Source organism: Mirounga angustirostris, unplaced genomic scaffold (genome assembly GCF_029215605.1).
Source record: "Mirounga angustirostris isolate CCGP_5_RB_7025 unplaced genomic scaffold, mMirAng1.0.hap1 SCAF_9, whole genome shotgun sequence".
NCBI lineage: Eukaryota > Metazoa > Chordata > Mammalia > Carnivora > Phocidae > Mirounga > Mirounga angustirostris.
Window position 1 is genome coordinate 54,792,347 of NW_026991717.1, and position 22,521 is coordinate 54,814,867.

The 22,521-nt window shown below is 34.6% G+C and overlaps 1 protein-coding gene across 3 annotated transcripts in view; it reads left to right on the forward strand.

Moving 5' to 3' along the window:
• FAM227B (family with sequence similarity 227 member B) overlaps positions 1–22,521 on the forward strand; it is a 213,309-nt gene that overhangs the window by 60,122 nt on the left and 130,666 nt on the right. For 2 of the 3 annotated variants that reach the window (XM_064570500.1, XM_064570498.1), the window contains exon 12: positions 9,640–9,777. In XM_064570500.1, the coding sequence (XP_064426570.1) occupies positions 9,640–9,777 (138 nt within the window). Of the gene's footprint in view, positions 1–9,639; positions 9,778–15,171; positions 16,394–22,521 lie in introns of those variants that run through there. The other variant, XM_064570499.1, reaches the window with a different exon arrangement.

Consider the following 22,521-nt stretch of genomic DNA (forward strand, 5'->3'; position numbering starts at 1 on the left):
TTGAAATCATACCAAATATCTTTTTGAACCACAAATTTTATAAAACTAGAAATCAGTAACAGGAAAGTTAGAAAATCACAAATATGCACAAATTAACACACTCCTGAACAACCAGTGGGTCAAAGAATCAATCAAGAGAAAAATTTAAAAAAATGTCTTGAAACAAATGAAAATAGAAATACAATATATACAAAACTATGGAATGCTGTCAAAGCCATCTTAACAACGAAGTTTATAGTAATAACTACCTGCATCAAGAAAAAAGAAAGATATCAAACATACAACCTAACTTTACACCTCAAGGAACTAGAAAAAGAATGACAAACTAAACCCAAAGTTAGCAGAAGGAAGGAAATAACAAAGAAGACAATAGAAAAAAGTCAGTGAAACTAAAAGGTGTTTTTTTTTTTTAAATATAAAATTGACAAATCTTTAGCTAGATGAAGAAAAAAAGGATTCAAATAAATAAAAATGAAAGAGGAGACATTACAGCTGATACCACAGAAATACAAAGGATCAAAAGAGACCACTATGAACAATTATATACCAAAAAATTGGACAACCTAGAAGAAATGGATAAATTCCTGGAAACATAAAATTTATCAAGACTTCCCTGATGAACATGGATGCAAAAATTCTCACCAAAATACTAGCCAGTAGGATCCAACAGTACATTAAGAGGATTATTCACCACAACCAAGTGGGATTTATCCCTGGGCTGCAAGGTTGGTTCAACATCCGCAAATCAATCAACGTGATACAATACATTAACAAAACAAAGAACAAGAACCATATGATCCTCTCAATAGATGCAGAAAAAGCTTTTGACAAAGTACAGCATCGTTTCTTGATCAAAACTCTACAGAGTATAGGCATAGAGGGTACATACCTCAATATCATAAAAGCCATCTATGAAAAACCTACAGCGAATATCATTCTCAATGGGGAAAAACTGAGAGCTTTCCCCCTAAGGTCAGGAACGTGGCAGGGATGTCCACTATCACCACTGCTATTCAACATAGTATTAGAAGTCCTAGCCACAGCAATCAGACAACAAAAAGAAATCAAAGGCATCCAAATCGGCAAAGAAGAAGTCAAACTCTCACTCTTTGCAGATGATATGATACTTTATGTGGAAAAGCCAAAAGACTCCACCCCAAAACTGCTAGAACTCATACAGGAATTCAGTAAAGTGGCAGGATATAAAATCAATGCACAGAAATCAGTTGCATTCCTATACACCAACAAGAAGACAAAAGAAAGAGAAATTAAGGAGTCAATCCCATTTACAATTGCACCAAAACCATAAGATACCTAGGAATAAATCTAACCAAAGAGACAAAAGATCTGTACTCAGAAAACTATAAAATACTCATGAAAGAAATTGAGGAAGACACAAAGAAATGGAAAAACGTTCCATGCTCATGGATTGGAAGAACAAATATTGTGAAGATGTCAATGCTACCTAGAGCAATCTACACATTCAATGCAATCCCCATCAAAATACCATCCACTTTTTTCAAAGAAATGGAACAAATAATCCTAAAATTTGTGTGGAACCAGAAAAGACCCCGCATAGCCAGAGGAATGTTGAAAAAGAAAAGCAAAGCTGGCAGCATCACAATTCCAGACTTCCAGCTCTCTTACAAAGCTGTCATCATCAAGTCAGTAGGGTACTGGCACAAAAACAGACACATAGATCAATGGAACAGAATAGAGAGCCCAGAAATGGACCCTCAACTCTATGGTCAACTCATCTTTGACAAAGCAGGAAAGAATGTCCAATGGAAAAAAGACAGTCTCTTCAACAAATGGTGTTGGGAAAATTGGATAGCCACATGCAGAAGAATGAAACTGGACCATTTCCTTACACCACACACAAAAATAGACTCCAAATGGTTGAAAGACCTCAATGTGAGACAGGAGTCCATCCAAATCCTAAAGGAGAACACAGGCAGCAACCTCTTTGACCTCAGCCGAAGCAACTTCTTCCTAGACACATCGCCAAAGGCAAGGGAAGCAGGGGCAAAAATGAACTATTGGGACTTCATCAAGATAAAAAGCTTTTGCAAAGCAAAGGAAACAGTCAACAAAACCAAAAGACAACCGACAGAATGGGAGAAGATATTTGCAAATGACATATCAGATAAAGGGCTAGTATCCAAAATCTATAAAGAACTTATCAAACTCAACACCCAAAGAACAAAGAATCCAATCAACAAATGGGCAGAAGACATGAACAGACATTTTTCCAAAGAAGACATCCAAATGGCCAACAGACACATGAAAAAAGTGCTCAACATGGCTTGGCATCAGGGAAATCCAAATCAAAACCTCAGTGAGATACCACCTCACGCCAGTCAGAATGGCTAAAATTAACAAGTCAGGAAACGACAGATGTTGGCGGAGATGCGGAGAAAGGGGAACCCTCCTACACTGTTGGTGGGAATGCAAGCTGGTGCAGCCACTCTGGAAAACTGTATGGAGGTTCCTCAAAAAGTTGAAAATAGAGCTAGCCTACAACACAGCAATTGCACTACTGGGTATTTACCCCAAAGATACAAATGTAGGGACCTGAAAGGGTATGTGCACCCCGATGTTTATAGCAGCAATGTCCACAATAGCCAAACTGTGGAAAGAGCCAAGATGTCCATCGACAGATGAATGGATAAAGAAGAAGTGGTATATATATACAATGGAATATTATGCAGCCATCAAAAGGAATGAGATCTTGCCATTTGCAACGACGTGGATGGAACTGGAGGGTATTATGCTGAGCGAAGTAAGTCAAACAGAGAAAGACATGTATCATATGACCTCACTGATAGGAGGAATTCTTAATCTCAGGAAACAAACTGAGGGTTGCTAGAATGGGGGGTGGGGTGGGAGGAATGGGGTGACTGGGTGATAGACACTGGGGAGGGTATGTGCTCTGGTAAGCGCTGTGAATTGTGCAAGACTGTTGAATCTCAGATCTGTACCTCTGAAACAAATAATGCAATATATGTTAAGAAAAAAGCAGGAGGGGAAGAATGAAGGGGGGGTATTTGGAGGGGGAGACGAACCACGAGAGACGATGGACTCTGAAAAACAAACTGAGGGTTCGAGAGGGGAGGGGGGTGGGAGGATGGGTTAGCCTGGTGATGAGTATTAAAGAGGGCACGTTCTGCATGGAGCACTGGGTGTTATGCACAAACAATGAATCATGGAACACTACATCTAAAACGAATGATGTAATGTATGGTGATTAACATAACAATAAAAATTTTTAAAAAAAATTTATCAAGACTTAATCATGAAGAAATAGAAAAATATGAACAGACCAATAATAGTAAGGAGATTAAATCAGTATTTAAAAACCACCCAAGAAATTATAGCCCAGCACTATGTGGTCTCATTGGTGAATTCTACCAAACATGTAAATAAGAATTAATGTCAATCCTTATCAAACTCTTCCAAAAAAACTGAACTCCCAAACTCATTTTATGAGGCCTGATTTACCCTGATACTAAAGGCAGATAAGGACACTACAAGAAAACTACAGACCAATATCCCTAATGAATATAGATACAAACATTCTCAATAAAATATTAGAAACCAAATTCAACAGCACATTAAACGATCATAAACCAGGATCAAGCAGGATTTATCTCTAGGATGCAGGATGATTCAACATATGCAAATCAACAAATGTTATGCATCACATTAATAAAACGAAGGAGAAAAACCCCAGGATCATCTCAATAGATGCAGAAAAAACACTTGAGAAATTACAACATCCTTTCATGATCAAAAACACTCAACACATTGGGTATAGAAGGAACCTCAACATAATAAAGTCTATCTTTGACAAGCCCGTAGCTAACATATTCAATGGTGAAAGACTGAAAAGCTTTTCCTCTAAGATGAGGAACAAGACAAAGGTACCCATTCTTACCATTCCTATTTAACAGAGTACTGGAAGTCCTAGGCAGAGCAATCAGGAAAGGGGGGGGGGGGGGAAGCTAAGTAAAATGCATCCAAAAGGAAAAGATAGAAGTAAAATTGCCCTTTTTTGTAGATACCTTCTATAGGCATACATCATTTTATTGTGCTTCACAGATATGGCATTTTTTACAAATTGAAGTTTTGTGGTAACCCTGCATCAAGCAAGTCTATCAGTGCCATTTTCCCAACAATATTTGCTTACCTCATGTCTCCATGAGAATTTGGTAATTCTCACAATATTTCAAACTTTCTCATTATTATATTTGGCATGGTGATCTGTGATTAGTGATTATAAAGCTCAGATAATAGCATTTTTTAGCAAAAAAGTTTTTAAATTAAAGTATGTATATTAAATCAGACATAATGCTATATAGCACACTTAATAGACTATAGCATAGTGTGAACATAACTTTTAATAGGTATTGGGAAACCAAAAAATTCATTCAACTTGCTTTATTGTGAAATGCACTTTATTGCAGTGGTCTGGAACTGAACACTCAATATCTCTGAGTTATGCCTGGGTATAGAAAACCCTCAAGACTCAACCAAAAAACTGTTAGAACTAATCAGTGAATTCAGCAATGTTGCAGGGTACAAAATCACTATACAAAATCAGTTGCATTTCTCTATACTAACAACAAAATATCTGAAAAAGTAATAAAGAAAACAATCCCTTCACAATAGCATTAATAACAATAAAGTACTTAGGAATAAATTCAGTCAAGGAGATGAAAGATCTGTATACTGAAGACTACAAGATTTTGATGAAAGAAATTGAAGAAGACACAAACAAATGGAAAGGTATCCTGTGTTCATGGATTGAAAGAATTAATTTTGTTAAAATGTCCATACTATGCAAAACCATCTATAGATTCAATATAGTTCCTATAAAATTCCAATGGCATTTTTCACAGAAATAGAAAAAACAACCTTAAAGTTTGTATGGAATCACAAAAGAACCTGGGTAGCCAAAGCAATCCAGAGAAATATCAAAGCTGGAAGCCTCACACTTCCTGATTTCAAATTACACTACAAAGCTCCAGTAATTAAAATGATGTGGTACTGTCATAAAAATAGACATAGACCCATGGAATAGAATCCAGAGCCCAGAAATAAACCCTCACAAATACAGTCAACTAATACTCAATACTCTTTTCCATATGGTGATGGTTAAACTGGATAACCACATGTAGAAGAATGAAATTGGACTTCTTAAGACCACTCACAAAAAAATTAACTCGAAGAGGATTAAAGACTTAAAAATAAGAACTTAATGGTAAAACTATAAGAAAATATAGGGGGAAAATCCTTGACATCAATCTTGGAAACAATTTTTTTTGATATGACACCAAAAACACAAGCAACAAAAGCAAAAACTAGTGGGACTGCATCAAACTAAAAATCTTATGCATAGTTAAGGAAACCATCAACAAAATTAAAAGGCAACTCATGGAATATATTCTTAAATCATATTCTGATAAAGTGTTGATATCCAAAATATATAAAGAACTCATACAACTCACTAGCAAAAAACAAACAAAAACAAAAACAAACAAACAAAAATCTAATTTAAAAATGGATAGAGGACCTGAACAGACACTTTTCCAAAGAAGACATACAGATGGCCAACAGACACATGAAAAGATGTTCAACATCACTAATCATCAGGGAAATGCAAATCAAAACCACAATGAGATCTCATCTCACACCAATCAGGATGGCTAGTACCAAAAAGACAAGAAATAAGTCTTGGCAAGAATGTAAAGAATAGGGAACCCTTGTGCACTGTTGCTGAGAAAGTAAATTGGTGCTGTTACTTGGAAAACAATATGGAGGTTCCTAAAAAGTATAAATAGAGCTACCATGTAACCAAGCAATCCCACTTCTGGGTATATATCCAAAAGAAAGAAAAACATATCAAAGAGATATCTGTACTCCCATGTTCATTGCAGCCTTGTTCACAACAGCCAGGATATGGAAACAATCTAGGTGTCTGTCAATGGATGAATGGATAGAGAAGATGGGTATACACAGACAATGGAATATTGTTTAGCCATAAGAAAGAAGGAAATTTTGCCATTTGCAACCATATGGATGGACCTTGAAGGCATTATGCTAAGTGAAATAAATCAGACAGAAAAAGACAAATACTATATGATATTGCTTACATATTGCATCTAAAAAAAGCCAAGCTCATAGAAACAGAGAATAGTGGTGGTTACAAGGGGATGGGAGAAATGGGTAGATATTGGTCAAAGTGTACAAACTTCTGGTTATAAGATGAATAAGTTCTGGAAAACTAATATACAGCATGTTGATTATAGTTGATAAACTGTATCATATACTTGAAAGTTACTAAGAGAGTAGATTTTGAATGTTCCCACCATAACAAAGAAATGGCAATTATGTGACATGATGGAGCTGTTAGCTAACTCTATGGAGTGATCATTCCAATATGTGTAAGTGTATCAAATCAATACAGTTGTATACCTTAAACTTACACAATATTACATGTCAATTATATTTCAATAAAACTGTAAAAATTGACATTAAAATAAGAAAGTAAAAAAATCACCAAGGCTAAAGATAAGGAACGCCTTCACTTGGATGTTGTGGTCCTATATTAATGCCAGTTTTTGGAACAGTCAGTGTTTACTGACTGATTTGAAATTCTTACTCTTAAATAATGATGGGAGGTAGCTCAACCAGTGGTTAATTTGAAAAAAAAAAAAACAACAACAACAACAGAGAAACTAACTTGTATTACATGCTTACTATGGACCAGGTACTGTGTCAAATAATTTCACATCTGCCTTGATGGTAGGCAAGGATTAAGTTGAATTGAATTTTGAGTCTCTTGTGTCAAACGTATAGTTTAGTACATAGTGAGCCTTCAAAAGTGTTGAATGTTACTTCTCCTTATACACCAGGATCAAGTAAGTTTTATCCCAGAAATGGAATGATTATTCAACATTAGACTGTATTAACCATGTCTTTTATTTTGTGTTCTGATACCCTGACATCTGGGGCCTTGCTTTCCCTGGAAGGACTAAACTGCTGTAGTTAGCCAATTCCTAGAGATATTAAACAACTCACCCATAAACGTGCTTTTCAAAATGTGATTTTCAAAAGAACGAACCAATACAGAGCCCACAGGACAGCACCTCATTTACTGGGTTCTCACACTATAGACCTCTATCCCCTTATCCTAATAATTCCAGGACCAGGTACCAAACCACTACGGACAGTCCCTGTGCCCCAGAGCCTGCTGAAATTATTCAGATTAGTCAATTCTGAGCCAATTTACCCTGCCTCACCCCTTCCTTCCTCAGAAGCCACAATAAAGCCTCTTGCTCACAGTTTCCCCTTCTTCCCCTCTGTCCAGCCCCAGTGTTTCCATGTGTGGCCCACCATGGCATGGTGTGTCCCTTCCTCTTGGGGACAGTGAGTAATAAAGTGTTCAGTAAATGAAAACTATGAGCTAATATTATTATTATCAATATTACTATACATTGATATACTCCTAAATATAGCCAATATTTTATCAGAAATGAATGTTCAATGAGGATTACTTGCTATATATATTTCACTGTCAATTAGAATTTTCTAAGTGTTTTTAGATTAAGCTATCACTTATTTCATATTAGTTGCCACTAGATAAATTGTGCAGAAGACTTCAGTTTAATTCAATTGAATGCTTCTTGACTGTCTATGTTTTAAAATATAGTGTATTAACAGAAAATTTGAGATATAGTAAGGCTAACAGATCTGGAAATGATTGGCATTGAAAAGACAGCTTATTACTCACTGTAATCCTCATTGAACATTCATTTCTGATAAAATATTGGCTATATTTAGGAGTATATCAATGTATAGTAATATTGATAATATTAGCTCATAGTTTTCATTTACTGAACACTTTAACATATTAACTCTCAGACCAACCATATAAAGTACACAAAAGAATTTATATTGTTCTCATTTTTATTGCTGGAGCTGTACATTTTCAGTGTGATTAAATTATTCAACCATATACAGCTTTTGGAACAAAAATAGAACTTCTAAAATTTATTTTTGTAAAATAGCCAAAAATACTAAAAGGCAACCTATGGAATGGGAGAAGATACTTGCAAATGTCTTATCAGATTAAGGGCTAGTATCCAAAATCTATAAAGAGCTTATCAAACTCAACACCCAAAAAACAAGAAATCCAGTTAAGAAATGGGCAGAAGACATGCACAGACATTTCTCCAAAGAAGACATACAAATGGCCAACAGATGCATGAAAAAATGCTCAATATTACTCATCATCAGGGAAATACAAATCAAAACCACCATAAGCTGCCACCTCATACCGGTCAGAATGGCTAAAATTAACAACTCAGGAAACAACAGATGTTGGTGAGGATGCAGAGAAAAGGGAACCCTCTTACACTACTAATGTAAACCGGTACAGCCACTCTGGAAAACAGTATGGAGGTTCCTCAAAAGGTTTAAAATAGAGCTACCCTATGACCCAGCAAGTGCACTATTAGGTATTTATCCAAAGGATACAAAGTGATTCGAGGGGGCACATGCACCCCAATGTTTATAGCAGCAATGTCCACAATAGCCAAAATATGGAAAGAACCCAGATGTCCATCAACAGATGAATGGATAAAGATGTGGTATATATAGTGGAATATTACTCAGCCATCAAAAAGAATGAAATCTTGCCATTTGCAGCAATGTGGATGGAACTAAAGGGTATTATGCTCAGCGAAATGTCAGTCAGAGAAAGACAAATACCATATTATTTCACTCATATATGGAATTTAAGAAACAAAACAGATGAAGATAGGGGAAGGGAAGGAATAATAAAATAAGATAAAATCAGAGAGGGAGGCAAACCATAGAGTCTCTTAACTCTAGGGGGTTGTTGGAGGGGAGGTAGGTGGGTGAAGGGGTAATTGGGTGATGAGCATTAAGGAGGGCATTTGATGTAATGAGAACTGGGTGTTACATGCAACTGATTAATCACTAAATTCTACCCCTGAAATTAATAATACAGTATTTTTTAACTAAATTGAACTTAAAAAAATTTTTAATTTATTTTTGTTACTTTTTGGTTACTACAATTGATTCATAAATATTACTTAAAAATATTGGGGATACAGATAAGGAATATTAATGATAGTCACCTATACTTGGAAGCCATCATGTTAACATTTAAGCTATAGCCACACATACACAAGAAGTAAAAATTGTTCTTCACAAAAAAACATTCTGAATGTCTTTCTATGTTAACAAATATTTACAAGATAACTCTTAGGGGATACTTCATAATCCATTGTATAGATATACTCTTGTTGGATTAGGTCCTTTCCAAGTTTTTGCAATAATTAGCTTCTCTTATGTCCATCTATGAACTTAACTTATGTCTATGAGTCAGAAGATGATATCAAGTTTGACCTCTTTTCTAATTCACTGTTTTATGTAATAGCACATTAGTATTTCTTGTAGAATTTCCCTCATATAAAACTTGAGACTGACAATTTCCACAGGATTGTTGTGAGGCTGAACACATGTAATACTCATAAAAATGCTTTGACAAATTAAAAAATATTTTCAAATGCTAATTTCCTTGACTAAATGTACATTTTATATCAACAGGTTTAAAACCTCAAAAAGGCTTTTGGACTCACTGGAAACTAGAAGAGCTCACCACAACAACCATACATGGTACTAAGAAAGCACCTTCAACATCTATAAAGGACAGGATTGAAAGGAGTCAAACACGTATAATGGCTGGTAAGTAAGTTTATTGTCAACTGCAGGATGAAATAGCCAAAATCAAGTATATTAAGTTATGGATTTACCATAATTTTCTATTAATTAATTCTTTGGAGGGTCTTAAAATAAGATTGGTGTTATAGTAGTTTGAATATTGCTTCACATTTTAGTTTTTCATTATAAAATGGTATGTGCTTAATTATGTCCTCCCATTTGCCTGTTGTATTCTTATATTTACCTTCTATCCTACAATCTCATTAGTTCTAGTAGGCTTTTTATAGATTTCTTAGGATTTTCTGCTTGGAAAATCCTGTCATCTGAGAATAAAGAGCATTTTACTTCTTCATTTCCAATCTATATGACTTTTGTTTCTTTTACATGCTTATGACTAGGACCTCTAAGAAAATGTTAACTAAAAGAGGTAAGAGTGGATATCCTTGCCTCATTCCTGACCTTAGAGGGGAAATGTTACATTATTTGCCTTTAAATAGATTTGGGCTGCCAGTTTTTATAGATGCCTTTTGTCAGGTTGAGGTAGTTTCATTCTCTTCTTGGCTTGCTGAGAATTTTTTTTTTAATGCATGGATAGATGTAGGATGCTTTTTAGCATCTATTGAGATGAACCTATTTTTTTTTTCTGTTTTAGTCTTTTAATATAGTGAATTACAGGGACTGATATTCAAATGTTAACCCAACCCTGCATCTCTGGGATAAATCCCATTTGACCATTGTGGATTAACTTATTCATCTACTACTGGATTTAATTTTATAAAATTTTGTTTTATTTTCCTGTACTATCCTGTCTCATTTTAGTAATAAGCATTATGTTCCCTCCTCTTCCTTTTTAAAACGAGTTAGTATAAAATTGGTATTTATTCTTCTTCCCATATATGGGAGAATTCATTAATGAAGCCATCAAGGCCTATAATTTTTTCTGTGGGAAAGTTCTTAACAACAAATTCAGTTTCTCTAATAGATGTAGGGCTATTCTGTTATCAATTCCTTCTTAAATGAACTTAGTTGTTTTGTGTGAATTTTTATTTTATTCCTTTAAATATTTTTGAGTTTTTTTTCTGGGATGCAATCCAGTTACTTAGAAATATTTTGACCCATTTGAGCCTTGCTTTCAAGCTTCATTAGGTAGAACCAGCAAAGTCTTTTGTCTAGGCCTAACTTGCTTTTCCTGATGAGGCAATACCCTTCTCAGTATTCTACCCCTTGCTCTGTATTGAAGATTTCCCATCTGATTGCCTAGAATATGAGCTTTGTGTGAGCCCCAAGCAGTGTTCCGCCTGCTCCTTCCTGTGGGTGGTTCTTTACCAACTTCAGGCACAGGGTCAAGGATAACCCTCTGAGGATCTTTAGAATGCTCTCTGTGTGCATCTGTCTCCTCATTATGCTGACCTATGAACTGTAGCTTTGCCATCACCTTCCTGAATGCTAAATTTTACTTTCTCAACTCAGTGAGACTAGTGGATTCTGTTTGGATTCCCATTCCTTGCACTGCGGGGAGGAGACAATTGAAAGGCTCCTACATTTGTTTCTCTTTTCTTAGGGATTACTGACCTGTGCTGTCTATTGTCTAACACATAAAAACCATTTTTTCATATATTTTGTCCAAATTTTTAGTTGTTTAAGAAAGAAGAGTAAATCCAGTCCTTGTTACTCCATAATAGCTAGAAGTGGAGGCAATTATATATATTTTTAAAAGATTAAGAGAAGACTTAAAATATTCTCCTGTATTTATCCATATATTTATCCTTCCTAGCACTTCATTCCTTACTATAAATTTGAGTTCCTTGTGGTGTTATTTCCCTTCAGTCTGAGAAACTGCCTTTTGGCAGTTCTCATAGTTCAGTTTTTCTAGCAATGAATTTCCTTGTTTACTTATCTAAAAATAGTGTTCATTTTGCCTCTATTTTTGAAGGATATTTTTGCTGGGTATAGAATTCTGGGTTCATTTTTCTTTTGCCTTTTAGCAAGATATTGTTCCATTGTGTTCTGGTTTCTATTATTTATAATGAAAAGTCAGACATTATTCTTATTATTATTTCACCATGTCTAGGGTCAGAAACTTCTGTGAAGGGCCAAAGAGTCAATATTTTAGGTTTTGTTAGAAACATATCATCTATTTTTCTTTACAACTCTTTAAAAATATAAGACCCTTCTTAGGTTCCAAGTGATATGAAAAATAGGCCATGGACTGGATTGGACCTCCAGGCTGTAGTTTGTTGATTCCTACTCTATTCAATGTGCCTTTTTTCTTCTAGCTACTGTTAAGATTTTTCTATTTGTTCTTGGTGTTCAGAAATTTGTCCATGATGTGCTGACATACTTTTCTTTGTCTTCATTCTACTTGGCCTCATTAATTTTCTTAAACCTGTGATTTGATGTTTTTCACCATTTTTTTGCCATTATATTTCAAATAAATTCTGTTCTATTTCTCTTCTCTGGGACTCCAACTTAGCATGTATTATATTACTTGTTGTCCATGGTTCACTGGAACTTTGTCAGTTTTTTTTCAATTTTTTTTTCTCTAAGTTTTATAGATTTCATATTTCCATTTACTTCATTTTAAGTTCACTGACTCTTCTATGGTCTATGATCTACTCTTAATCTCAATAAATGAATATTTCATTTCATATATTGTACCTTTCAGTTAAGAATTCCCATTTGGTCCTTTTTTTTCTCTCTCAATTCGTACTCCTTTATTTCATTTTATTTTTTTTTAATTTCAGTATAGTTAATATACAGTGTTCTATTAGTATTGGCATACAATGTTGTGATTCAACAATGTTGTACATTACTCAGTGTTTTTTAGTAGTTTCTATTTCTATTCTGAGATTCTCTTCCTTCATTATGGCTGTATTATCTTAAGTCCTCAAACATATTTAAAATAGTTGCTTTTAAGCTCTTGTCTGGTAATACCAACATTTGGATAACTATGAAATTGATTTCTATGACTATCTTTTTCTTGACTCACAATTTCTTGTCTCTTTTCATGTTTTTATGTAATCTTGGGATTTGAGTGAAAGTTTGAGAATATTCTGAATTCTGTTAACTTCCACTAAACAATGTTAATTTGTGTTCAAGTAAGTTACTTTGGCTGTTTCAAAGTCCAAATGTTATGGGTTCTGTAATAGTCAGCCACTAAAATCTCCACTTAGAACTTTTAGCCATCCATCTATTCCTTTCCACCCATCCCTCTAGAGCTCCCTCTTCCCACCTTATACATGAGTAATTCAGACACCAGACAAGGGTTTGGAGAGAGCTTATAATATTCAGATTCTGGGTTTCCCCCTCTGCAGCCCCTTTCTTTTTTTTTTTTTTCCCATGTTCTCCAAATTTTTTTATTATGTTAATCACCGTACATTACATCATTAGTTTTTGATGTAGTGTTCCATGATTCATTGTTTGCGTATAGCACCCACTGCTCCATTCAATACGTGCCCTCTTTAATACCCACCACCATCCCCCCACCCCCCTCCCCTCTAGAACCCTCAGTTTGTTCTTCAGAGTCCATAGTCTCTCATGGTTCATCTCCCCCTCCAATTTCCCCCCCTTCATTTTTCCCTTCCTACTATCTTCTTTTTTTTTTTTTTTTTTTTAACATATAATGTATTATTTGTTTCAGAGGTACAGGTCTGTGATTCAACAGTCATTAGTTTTTGATGTAGTGATCCATGATTCATTGTTTGTGTATAACACCCAGTGCTCCATGCAGTATGTGCCCTCTTTAATACCCATCATCAGGTTAACCCATCCCTTCATCCCCCTTCCCTCTAAAACCCTCAGTTTGTTTCTCAGAGTCCATAGTCTCTCATGGTTCATCTCTCCCTCCAATTTCCTCCCCTTCATTTTTCCCTTCCTTCTCCTAATGTCCTCCATGCTATTCCTTAAGTTCCACAAATAAGTGAAACCGTATGATAATTAACTTTCTCTGCTTGACTGATTTCACTTAGCATAATCTCCTCCAGTCCCATCCATGTTGATGTAAAAGTTGGGTATTCATCCTTTCTGATGGCTGAGTAATAGTCCATTGTATATATGGACCACCTCTTCTTTATCCATTTGTCTGTTGAAGGGCATCTTGGCTCTTTCCAGTTTGGCTATTGGGGACATTGCTGCTATGAACATTGGGGTGCATATGGCCTTTCTTTTCACTACATCTGTGTCGTTGGGGTAAATACCCAGAGGTGCAATTGCTGGGTCATAGGTAGCTCTATTTCTAATTTTTTGAGGCACCTCCACACTGTTTTCCAAAGTGGCTGTACCAACTTGCATTCCCACCAACAGTGTAAGAGGGTTTCCCTTTCTCGACAACCTCTCCAACATTTGTTATAAAAGTTATAAATTCTTGAAAATATTTTTTAAAAACACAACCCTTTAGAGGTATCAGAGAATGACCAAGAGCAGGTAGAAATTGGAGGGGAGCTTAGCCTTATAAGAGGGAGCCTCTAGTGGATGCAATTTGTGTTCAGGCAGTTGCAACTTTTTGGCTGATGGTACTAGTTAGTCATCATAGCATGTAAGTGGATGGAATTCAAACATAAAGTAGAAATATTAAGTAAAGCTTCCCATTGGTTTCCCAACTGAACATCTCATTTCAGTGCAACTTGTGCTTTTCTTTATTTCCCCATTTTTAAATTTATTTAAATTTTAGTTAACATATAGAGCAATATTGATTTCTGGACTAGAATTCAGTGATTCATTATTTACATAAAACACCCAGTGCTCATCACAACAAGTGCCCTCTTTAATACCTATCACCCATCTAGCCATCCCCCACCCACCTCTCTCCATCAATCTTCAGATTGTTCTCTATCATTAAGAGTCTCTTATGGTTTGTTTTCCTCTCTCCTTTCTTTTTTCCCCCTTCCCATATTTAATCCATTTTCTTTCTTAAATTCTACATATAAGTGAGATCATATGGTATTTGTCTTTCTCTGACTTATTTTACTTAGCATAATACACTCTACCTTCATCCACATCGTTGCAAATGGCAAGATTTCCTTCTTTTTGATGGCTGAGTAATATTCCATTATATATATATATATATATACACACATACACACACACACACACACACATATATATATATATATAGGCCATATATATATTCCACATCTTCTTTATCCATTCATCAGTTGACAGACATTTGGGCTCTCTCCATAGTTTGGTTATTGTTGATAATGCTGCTATAAACATCAGGGTGCATGTACCCCTTCAAACCTTCAAATTTATATTTTTGTATTCTTTGGATAAATACCTAGTAATGTAACTGCTGGATCATAGGGTAGTTCTGTATTTAACCTTTTGAGGTTCTCCAGAGTGGCTGCACCAGTTTGCATTCCCACTAACAGTATCCTCATCCTCACCAACACCTGTTGTTTTTTGTGTTGTTAATTTTAGCCATTCCGACAGATGTGAGGTGGTATCTCATCATGGTTTGGATTTTTATTTCCCTGATGATAAATGATGTTGAGCATCTTTTCATGTGTTTGTAAGTCATCTGAATGTTTTCTTTGGTAAACATCTTAAGCTTCTGCCAGTGGGGATGTGGATCTCTCAAGACCTCCTCCTGTGTACTTTCCCTTCATGTGATAAAGAATTATCAAAGACTTTTACAAATTTGGTTTTATTTCATAGGCTTTAGATATAATACCAGTTTATAAAACCGTGTTCTGGTGCTGATGCAGATTTTCCTATTTATGTTTCATAGTTATTTAACTGAGGGCTGGGACATAGACTTAAGTAGCTGTGTTTATCCCACCACCTATGTAAAAGTCTCCTTGTAGATGTATTTTTATTATTATTTTTTATGCAAGCATGCAGAACAGTAAAGAACATTTCCCACATATAACAAATATTTGTATTTTTCCATATTTGCCTTACAAGCCTTTTATTTACAGGTTTTTTTGGTACCATTTGTAAATCTGTCTCCCCCTCTCCAAAGGTAATGACTATACTGAAATTTGTGGGCATCCATTCTGTCTATAATATGTAATATTGTTTTTATGTTCTTTACATAAACAAAATACATGAAACCATTTTACATCTCAAAATTTAACAATAATCAACATTCAAAAATTTAAAATAATCAATAGGTATTAGCCAATTTTTTTGACCAATATTTTGACCATCAAGAAAACATAGTCAAATTACTCTAAAGACAGTCAAGAAAGTTTTTTTCTCTTCTCCTAGGAAATATTGTTTATTGAGCTTTTATTTCAATAATGTTTATTCTGAACATCCCTTATTTATATGTTGCTTCATGATAATCCTTGGTTTTTCAGAAGTTATTATTTCAGTATCCATTTATTGCAATCTAATATGAAGATTCTAGGTGGCAAATTATAATGCTTGAAAGAGCTTTTATGCTGTATTTCTAATGATCATTTTCATTTGAAATAAACATAAATGTTGTATTTGATTCAAAAACACTTGATTTTAATAATAGGAAATCTTGATAAAATGTGTCATATATTTTATTTACCCCTAAATATTTGAAAAATACTTTTTATATTTGATTCTAAACCATGACTGGATTTTTCTGTTTCTGGATGAGATCTTCTAAGTCTGGGAGGGCAGATTAGGGGTTTAATGAGTGTTTCCTTTCATATACTTCTCAATTAAAATTTAATAATTTAACTTAAACTTGTATAAGTCTTTAATTTGAAGTATGTACTTCATAACATGTGTTAACATGTTTTTAGAGCCTTATTAGTAATATTCTTATGTGGCAGTTCACTTTTATTATCCCTTATAAAGTAAGAAAACTGAAGCATAAGAAGTTAAGTAATAACTTACCCAAGGTCACATACCTGATAAGTAGTGGAATATGAATTCATACCCAGAAAATTCTGGCCTTAGAGTCTGAACTCATAGCCTACTCACATGCTTCCTCTTAGTCACTTAATTTTACAAGCTTGTAAGTACATTAAGGCTTAAAATTGTCATCATAGGATAAGAGTTGTAACTTATAAAGAGTGGGCCATAGCCTTAATCCTTCATTCATGACTAATGTGAATGAGTTTTTAGATCCTTTCCTGGGATCAAATTTTAATACATGAGAAGGAGAGAGGGAGAGATGTTAGTAGAAGGGTCAGAAAAAGCAGAGTAGGGGGAAAATTCACTTATTTCCAAATTTTGTATATGGATTCCTCTAGAAATAGCAGTGGTTTGGGGAATTGGAAACCCACATTCTGGGGCCAAAGTAGTCCAGAAGTACAATGAGAACAAAGGGTTGGAATTTCTAATCCTCTAAAAGTAACTGAGCCTCCACTGGGAAAGCACAGGTCTGCTATGCACCAATGTTTTTGGCAGGGGAACTAAAAGGGTGGTTATACCATTTCAAAAAGTCAAGAAATGCTTAAAGAGGGTTTGGGGTTGTTTTTTGTTGGTTTGTTTTTTACAAAGTGGTTTTTTTCTGTAAATTTCTACTTAGATTGTGACTATTAGGAAATCTATGTGTTTATTTGAACTTTGAAGCTCTTTTATATTTTTCTAGGGCCCTAGCCTACCTTTAAAGGTATCTTGTTGAGTTTTTATATTAGTTAGTGGTCAATCAGTACCTCTCCTCCACATAGTATTTCAGAGATCCAGGCTATTTCCGCCCTCTGGGGTCACCAGCCTATAGAACTGCATTAGAATTAATCTGCTCCAGGAGAATATAAGCAAAGTATTAAAAGTCTTGGCTAAAGTTATAAATTTCCAGTTATAAAATGAATACCTCATGGGATTGTAATGTACAACATAGTGATTTAGTTACTAATACTGTGGGCAATAATAAAATTTGAGTATCAAAGAAAATTTTGGAGAAACTGCTTCTATCACCATGATCTTGACAGTTTTTCAATACTTAAAGACTGCCTAATAAGTCAGTGGTGATATTAACAAATGTGATTTTTTGATATCATATGAAGAATCATGTCAACATTTAGAAGATCTGTGTAATTCACTGAACCAGTATTTTTCAAATGATCAGTACATTGTATTTTTAAAAATAATACATGGATTTTAAAAATGTGGTTTTAGATTCCACATTGCAACCTACCATTAAGAAGTTACAACTTGTCAAGTTTTGGTGTAGTATCAAAGAGTATTCGCAATTATATGACAAAGCGATTCAAATACTCATTTTTTCCAATTATATGTGTGATACCAGCTTTTCTTCATATACATCAATATGCAAATATAATCTTAAAAATGTATCACAACAGAACAAATTCAGAAGTAAATATTGGAATCATGCTGTCTTCTACTAAGGCAGATGTTAGATTTTTAAAATGTGAAACAATGTTACTCTTCTCAAAACTTTTCTTGAAAATAGTTATCTTTTTCTAAGAAAAAAACAAGATGTGGTATATGCACATACATACACAATGGAATATTACTAAGCTATAAAAAAAAGAATGAAATTTGCTGTTTGCAATGACATGGATGGAGCTAGAGATATAATGCTAAGTGAAAAGTCAGTTAGAGAAAGACAAATACCATATAATTTCACTCATATGTGGAATTTAAGAAACAAGACAAGCAAGCAAAGGTGGGGGGGGTAAGGAGAGAAGCAAACCAAGAAACAGACTCTTAAGTATAGAGAACAAACTGATGGTTACCAGAGGAGAGGTGGGTGGAGGGATGGGTGAAATAGGATGGGGATTAAGGAGGGCACTTGTGATCAGCACCAGCCGATATATTGAAGCGATGAATCACTCTATTGTGTACCTGACACTAATACTACATTAACTAACTGGAATTTAAATAAAAACTTAAAAAAAGAAAATATTTAGTTTTCCAAAAAGATGCTATTTAACATGAAATGAGCTTATTACTATTATTTTTAATGAACTAATGTTCAAGATTTCTCAGTTTTATTTTCTATTATAGGAAATACTAATAGATACAAAATCCATATAAACAAAAGTCCTTTGGTGTCTTCAGTTATTCTTAAGAGTATAAAAGAGCTCTGAGACCAAAAAGCTTGCGGGCTACTGCCCTACAGGAAATCACTGTGAAGGTGCTTGCTCCATGGCATTTGAGAGCTACCATATCTTGCTTGTAGTTTTACAGTTTCTGTGTTGCTTATCCCCAAGCTGGACTCAGTAATCACTATGGAGAATCCCCTAAACATAAGACTCAGATAATTTATTTACTAGGCCATAAGTATGTCTTGATTTGGAAACTTCTGCAGTTACTAATGTTTCTTCAGCACTGGCGTATTTAACTTGCACATTAAAAACTTGAATTCCTTGATCATGTTATATAACCTTTCTGGGCCTTATGTTTCCACCTGAAAAAAACTGATGTAATTAGATTAGATTATTTCTATATTCCCCTTCTCTAACTTTTTATTACACTATTACTTCTATTCTTAGATGCTGAATAATCTTCCCAAGTGGTTGTTGACTGTTGAGGTGGAATTAGCAATAGAGACTGGTGGCTTACATTTATTATTTTAGAACTCTTCCCCGTCCATATTTGTGTGCATGTGCATGTGTGTGTATGTGTGTGTATCTTGTGTGTGTGTCTTGTGTGTATATATATATTAATCTGTGTCCTAGAGGAATGCTAAGGCAGGTCAAGAGCAGAACTGGGGTAAAACATGAGTGTATGTATATATGCATGTGTGCATATATATGACTTTCAAGAAATAAAATAACCTATGCTCCATGTATAATGCTGTCTCAGAATTGCTTCTTCTAATCCAAAACATATTTAAACCATAATTTCTCCTTGACATTTGAGATGTTTATTGTCATGTGGGCTTAACTTTTCTCCAAAGTTTTAAACTGAAAAAAAATGTTCTGTTTTTGTTTTTAATGAAATAGACAGCAGATAGTTAAAATTTGCCTTCCAAACCAAATGGCATATCTCCCTTTTTAGGACTGGAATGTAAGCAGTTATAGAATTTCAGTATCTGGAATGACTCAGGATTTACAAGCCAGCTCCCCTTAACCAGTGTATTGTTAGATTATTTACAAGACTAAAGTTTTAATGTTCATTTCTCTTATTGTGGTACAATACCATATAACCTTTTAAACTCAGATGAAGATCATTTTTGAAAAACTATTTTGATACCTCTCTCCTAGTTTTTAAACCCAATTTTTCTCCTTATCTGAACTTGAAGGTTAAAAAGTTAAAGTACCTCATCGTTTTTTATAAACTGTAGTTTAAACTACATGCAGTAAAAAATCCTTATATTCAGTTAACATGTAACTTTTAAGTACTTATGTGTATATCATTATACTTAGTGCTGGGGGCGATAAGAAATAGAAAGGAAACATAGTGTACTAGTAACTAGTTACTCCATACACAAGTACTAGTTGATATTTAGCAAACGATACATGTTCCAGAAATAGTAATAGCCCAATGAACAATAGCCCAATAGTTACTTGAATTTTAATTTGTACCTCTGTCAATTTGCTACCTCTTCACTATCAGCAGTGCTTAGGGACAATAAAAAAAGAACCCTTAAAACTTGAAAATAAAGTAGCTTTCTGAGAATTAAGCCAGTAAAATCTTGACATTGTGCTTTCATTATACAATATTGAAAGAAAACCAAGGAATTTGCATGGCTAAAGAGAGAGGAAACCCCAAAACACTAAGATGGCCAGAGATAGAAACTCTCAATGTGGTAGTAATTTAATAAGTTGTATTATCGTATTGTCATTGGTTGTATTTTATACTATGTGGAGAAAGACTATATGAACAAAAGTGGGATAAATAACATGTGGCACAAAATAGGTGTAGCCTGAAGAATCAGAAACCTGCAGTGTTTTTACAGAACTATCCAGATTTGCAGGGGTATAGCTCAGGGGTAGAGCATTTGACTGCAGAACTATCCAGATTTGACCATTGTCAATTACATCTTTATAATAATTTGGATAATATATCTTTCAAAACCATCTTACCTCCCTTTGCTTTGATGCCATGTTTACTAAGCAACTTTCTAATTACTAATTTAGCTTTTAAGATAATCTTCCATGATCTGCCACAAGGTGACTGGCAGATATTTGGTTTGTTGATTGGTGGTTGTGGTCAGAGGTGCTGGATAGCATGAAAAAAAAAGTGGGTTCTCATTGTATTATGAAATGCATTAACATTCTTTATTGAGTGACAAGAAAAAGCCATGCTAAGGTGAAGTAAATAACAAGGATTTGAATTCTTCTGAGAGATTTAGTCACCAGTTTGAACAAAACAAGGTGGTATGTTTCTATGCATTTGTAACAATTACATTTGTATCTTGCTTAAATAATGGAATCATGCTTTGTAGTGAGGTATGCTCATTATTCTGTCACTGAATTGGAATTGGTTTAACCATTTATTTAGTGACAATTTACTGAGTGCTTACTCTATGCCAGAGACTTTCAAAGGTGCTTGGGATACATTAAGTGAACAAAACAGGTAAGATCCCTTTCATTATAAAACTTCTGGGTTGGTGAGGAGAGGCAGACAATGGGACAAACACAGTGTACTAAGGAAACTATAAAGTTTGTGTTGAGCAGTGAGAAGATGGGACAGGTAAGGTGGAGCCAATTGTTTAACAGCTTTGAATGATATTTTAAAGAATTTAAATCCAATAGGCAATAAAGAACCAACATGGATTCTTCAGCTTGCAACTGACATAGTCAAAGTAGTGTTTTAGGAAGATTAGGAATTAAATAGCATCTGAGATGGGGAAGAACTTGAGACAGGAGAATGATTAAGGAACTATTGCTAAACTCTAGACATGAGGTCATAAGGTTGTAGGAGGACCAAGAAAGAGATACATCTAAAGATGTTGAAAAAGAAGAAGCTGCCTGGATTTTGGTGAAGTAGAGACAAGAATAAAAGCTGACTAAATTTTGCGTGTAAATATTAGAGAATGTTTATCTACTTCAGTACACTGTTGGTTGTAGTATATATTTGGAAAAAGCTTTCTGAAAATCAGTTTTTCAATTTGTGTTTTTACAGGATTTTTTTTCTGGCCTAATAATTTTATTTCCTGTAATCATCTTAAGAAAATAATCAGGGGTGCATGGGTGGCTCAGTCATTTAAGTGTCTGCCTTCTGCTCAGGACATGGTCCCAGAGTCCTGGGATTGAGTCCCACATCAGGCTCTCTGCTCAGCGGGGAGTCTGCTTGTCCCTCTTGCTCCACTCCTCCTCCACCCCTGCTCATGCTTGCTCTCTCTCTCTCACTCCATTTCTCTCAAATAAAGTCTTTAAAAGAAGAAAATAATCGGAAATATCAAGTATATACCAAGAAATTCATATTTATGTTAGTGAAAATTTTGAAACAACCAAAATAACCAACAATAGATCAGTTAAATAAGGAAGAGTGAAATAGAGGTCTTCTCATCTATCTAGCCTGTCAGATCCATAAATTGGTTGATTAATAGAAAATTTTTGTTAAATTGATATATGCATCCCTTCAATATTTTTTTTTACTTCAGACATAACAATGTGTGTTCATTTATCAGATTTTATGTGAGACTATGAACTCGGAGTATGATTCTAATAATTATCATGCCCACTAAATATTGCCTACAGTGTACAGGTCGAGTTTCTTTAAAATGGACTGAGAATTCAATGATATCTGCCAAGGAATCTGAGTGCATAATTCTGGATTGTTATTATTTTTCCCTATTGTCTTTCCCATACCTAATTTAACATCTAAGTTTTTAATCACTCACCTTTTCCATTACCACTCCATAGGCCACTCTAAAAACTTGATTTCTATCCTGAGTAATATGGGAAACAATGGCAGCTTTGAACAGAG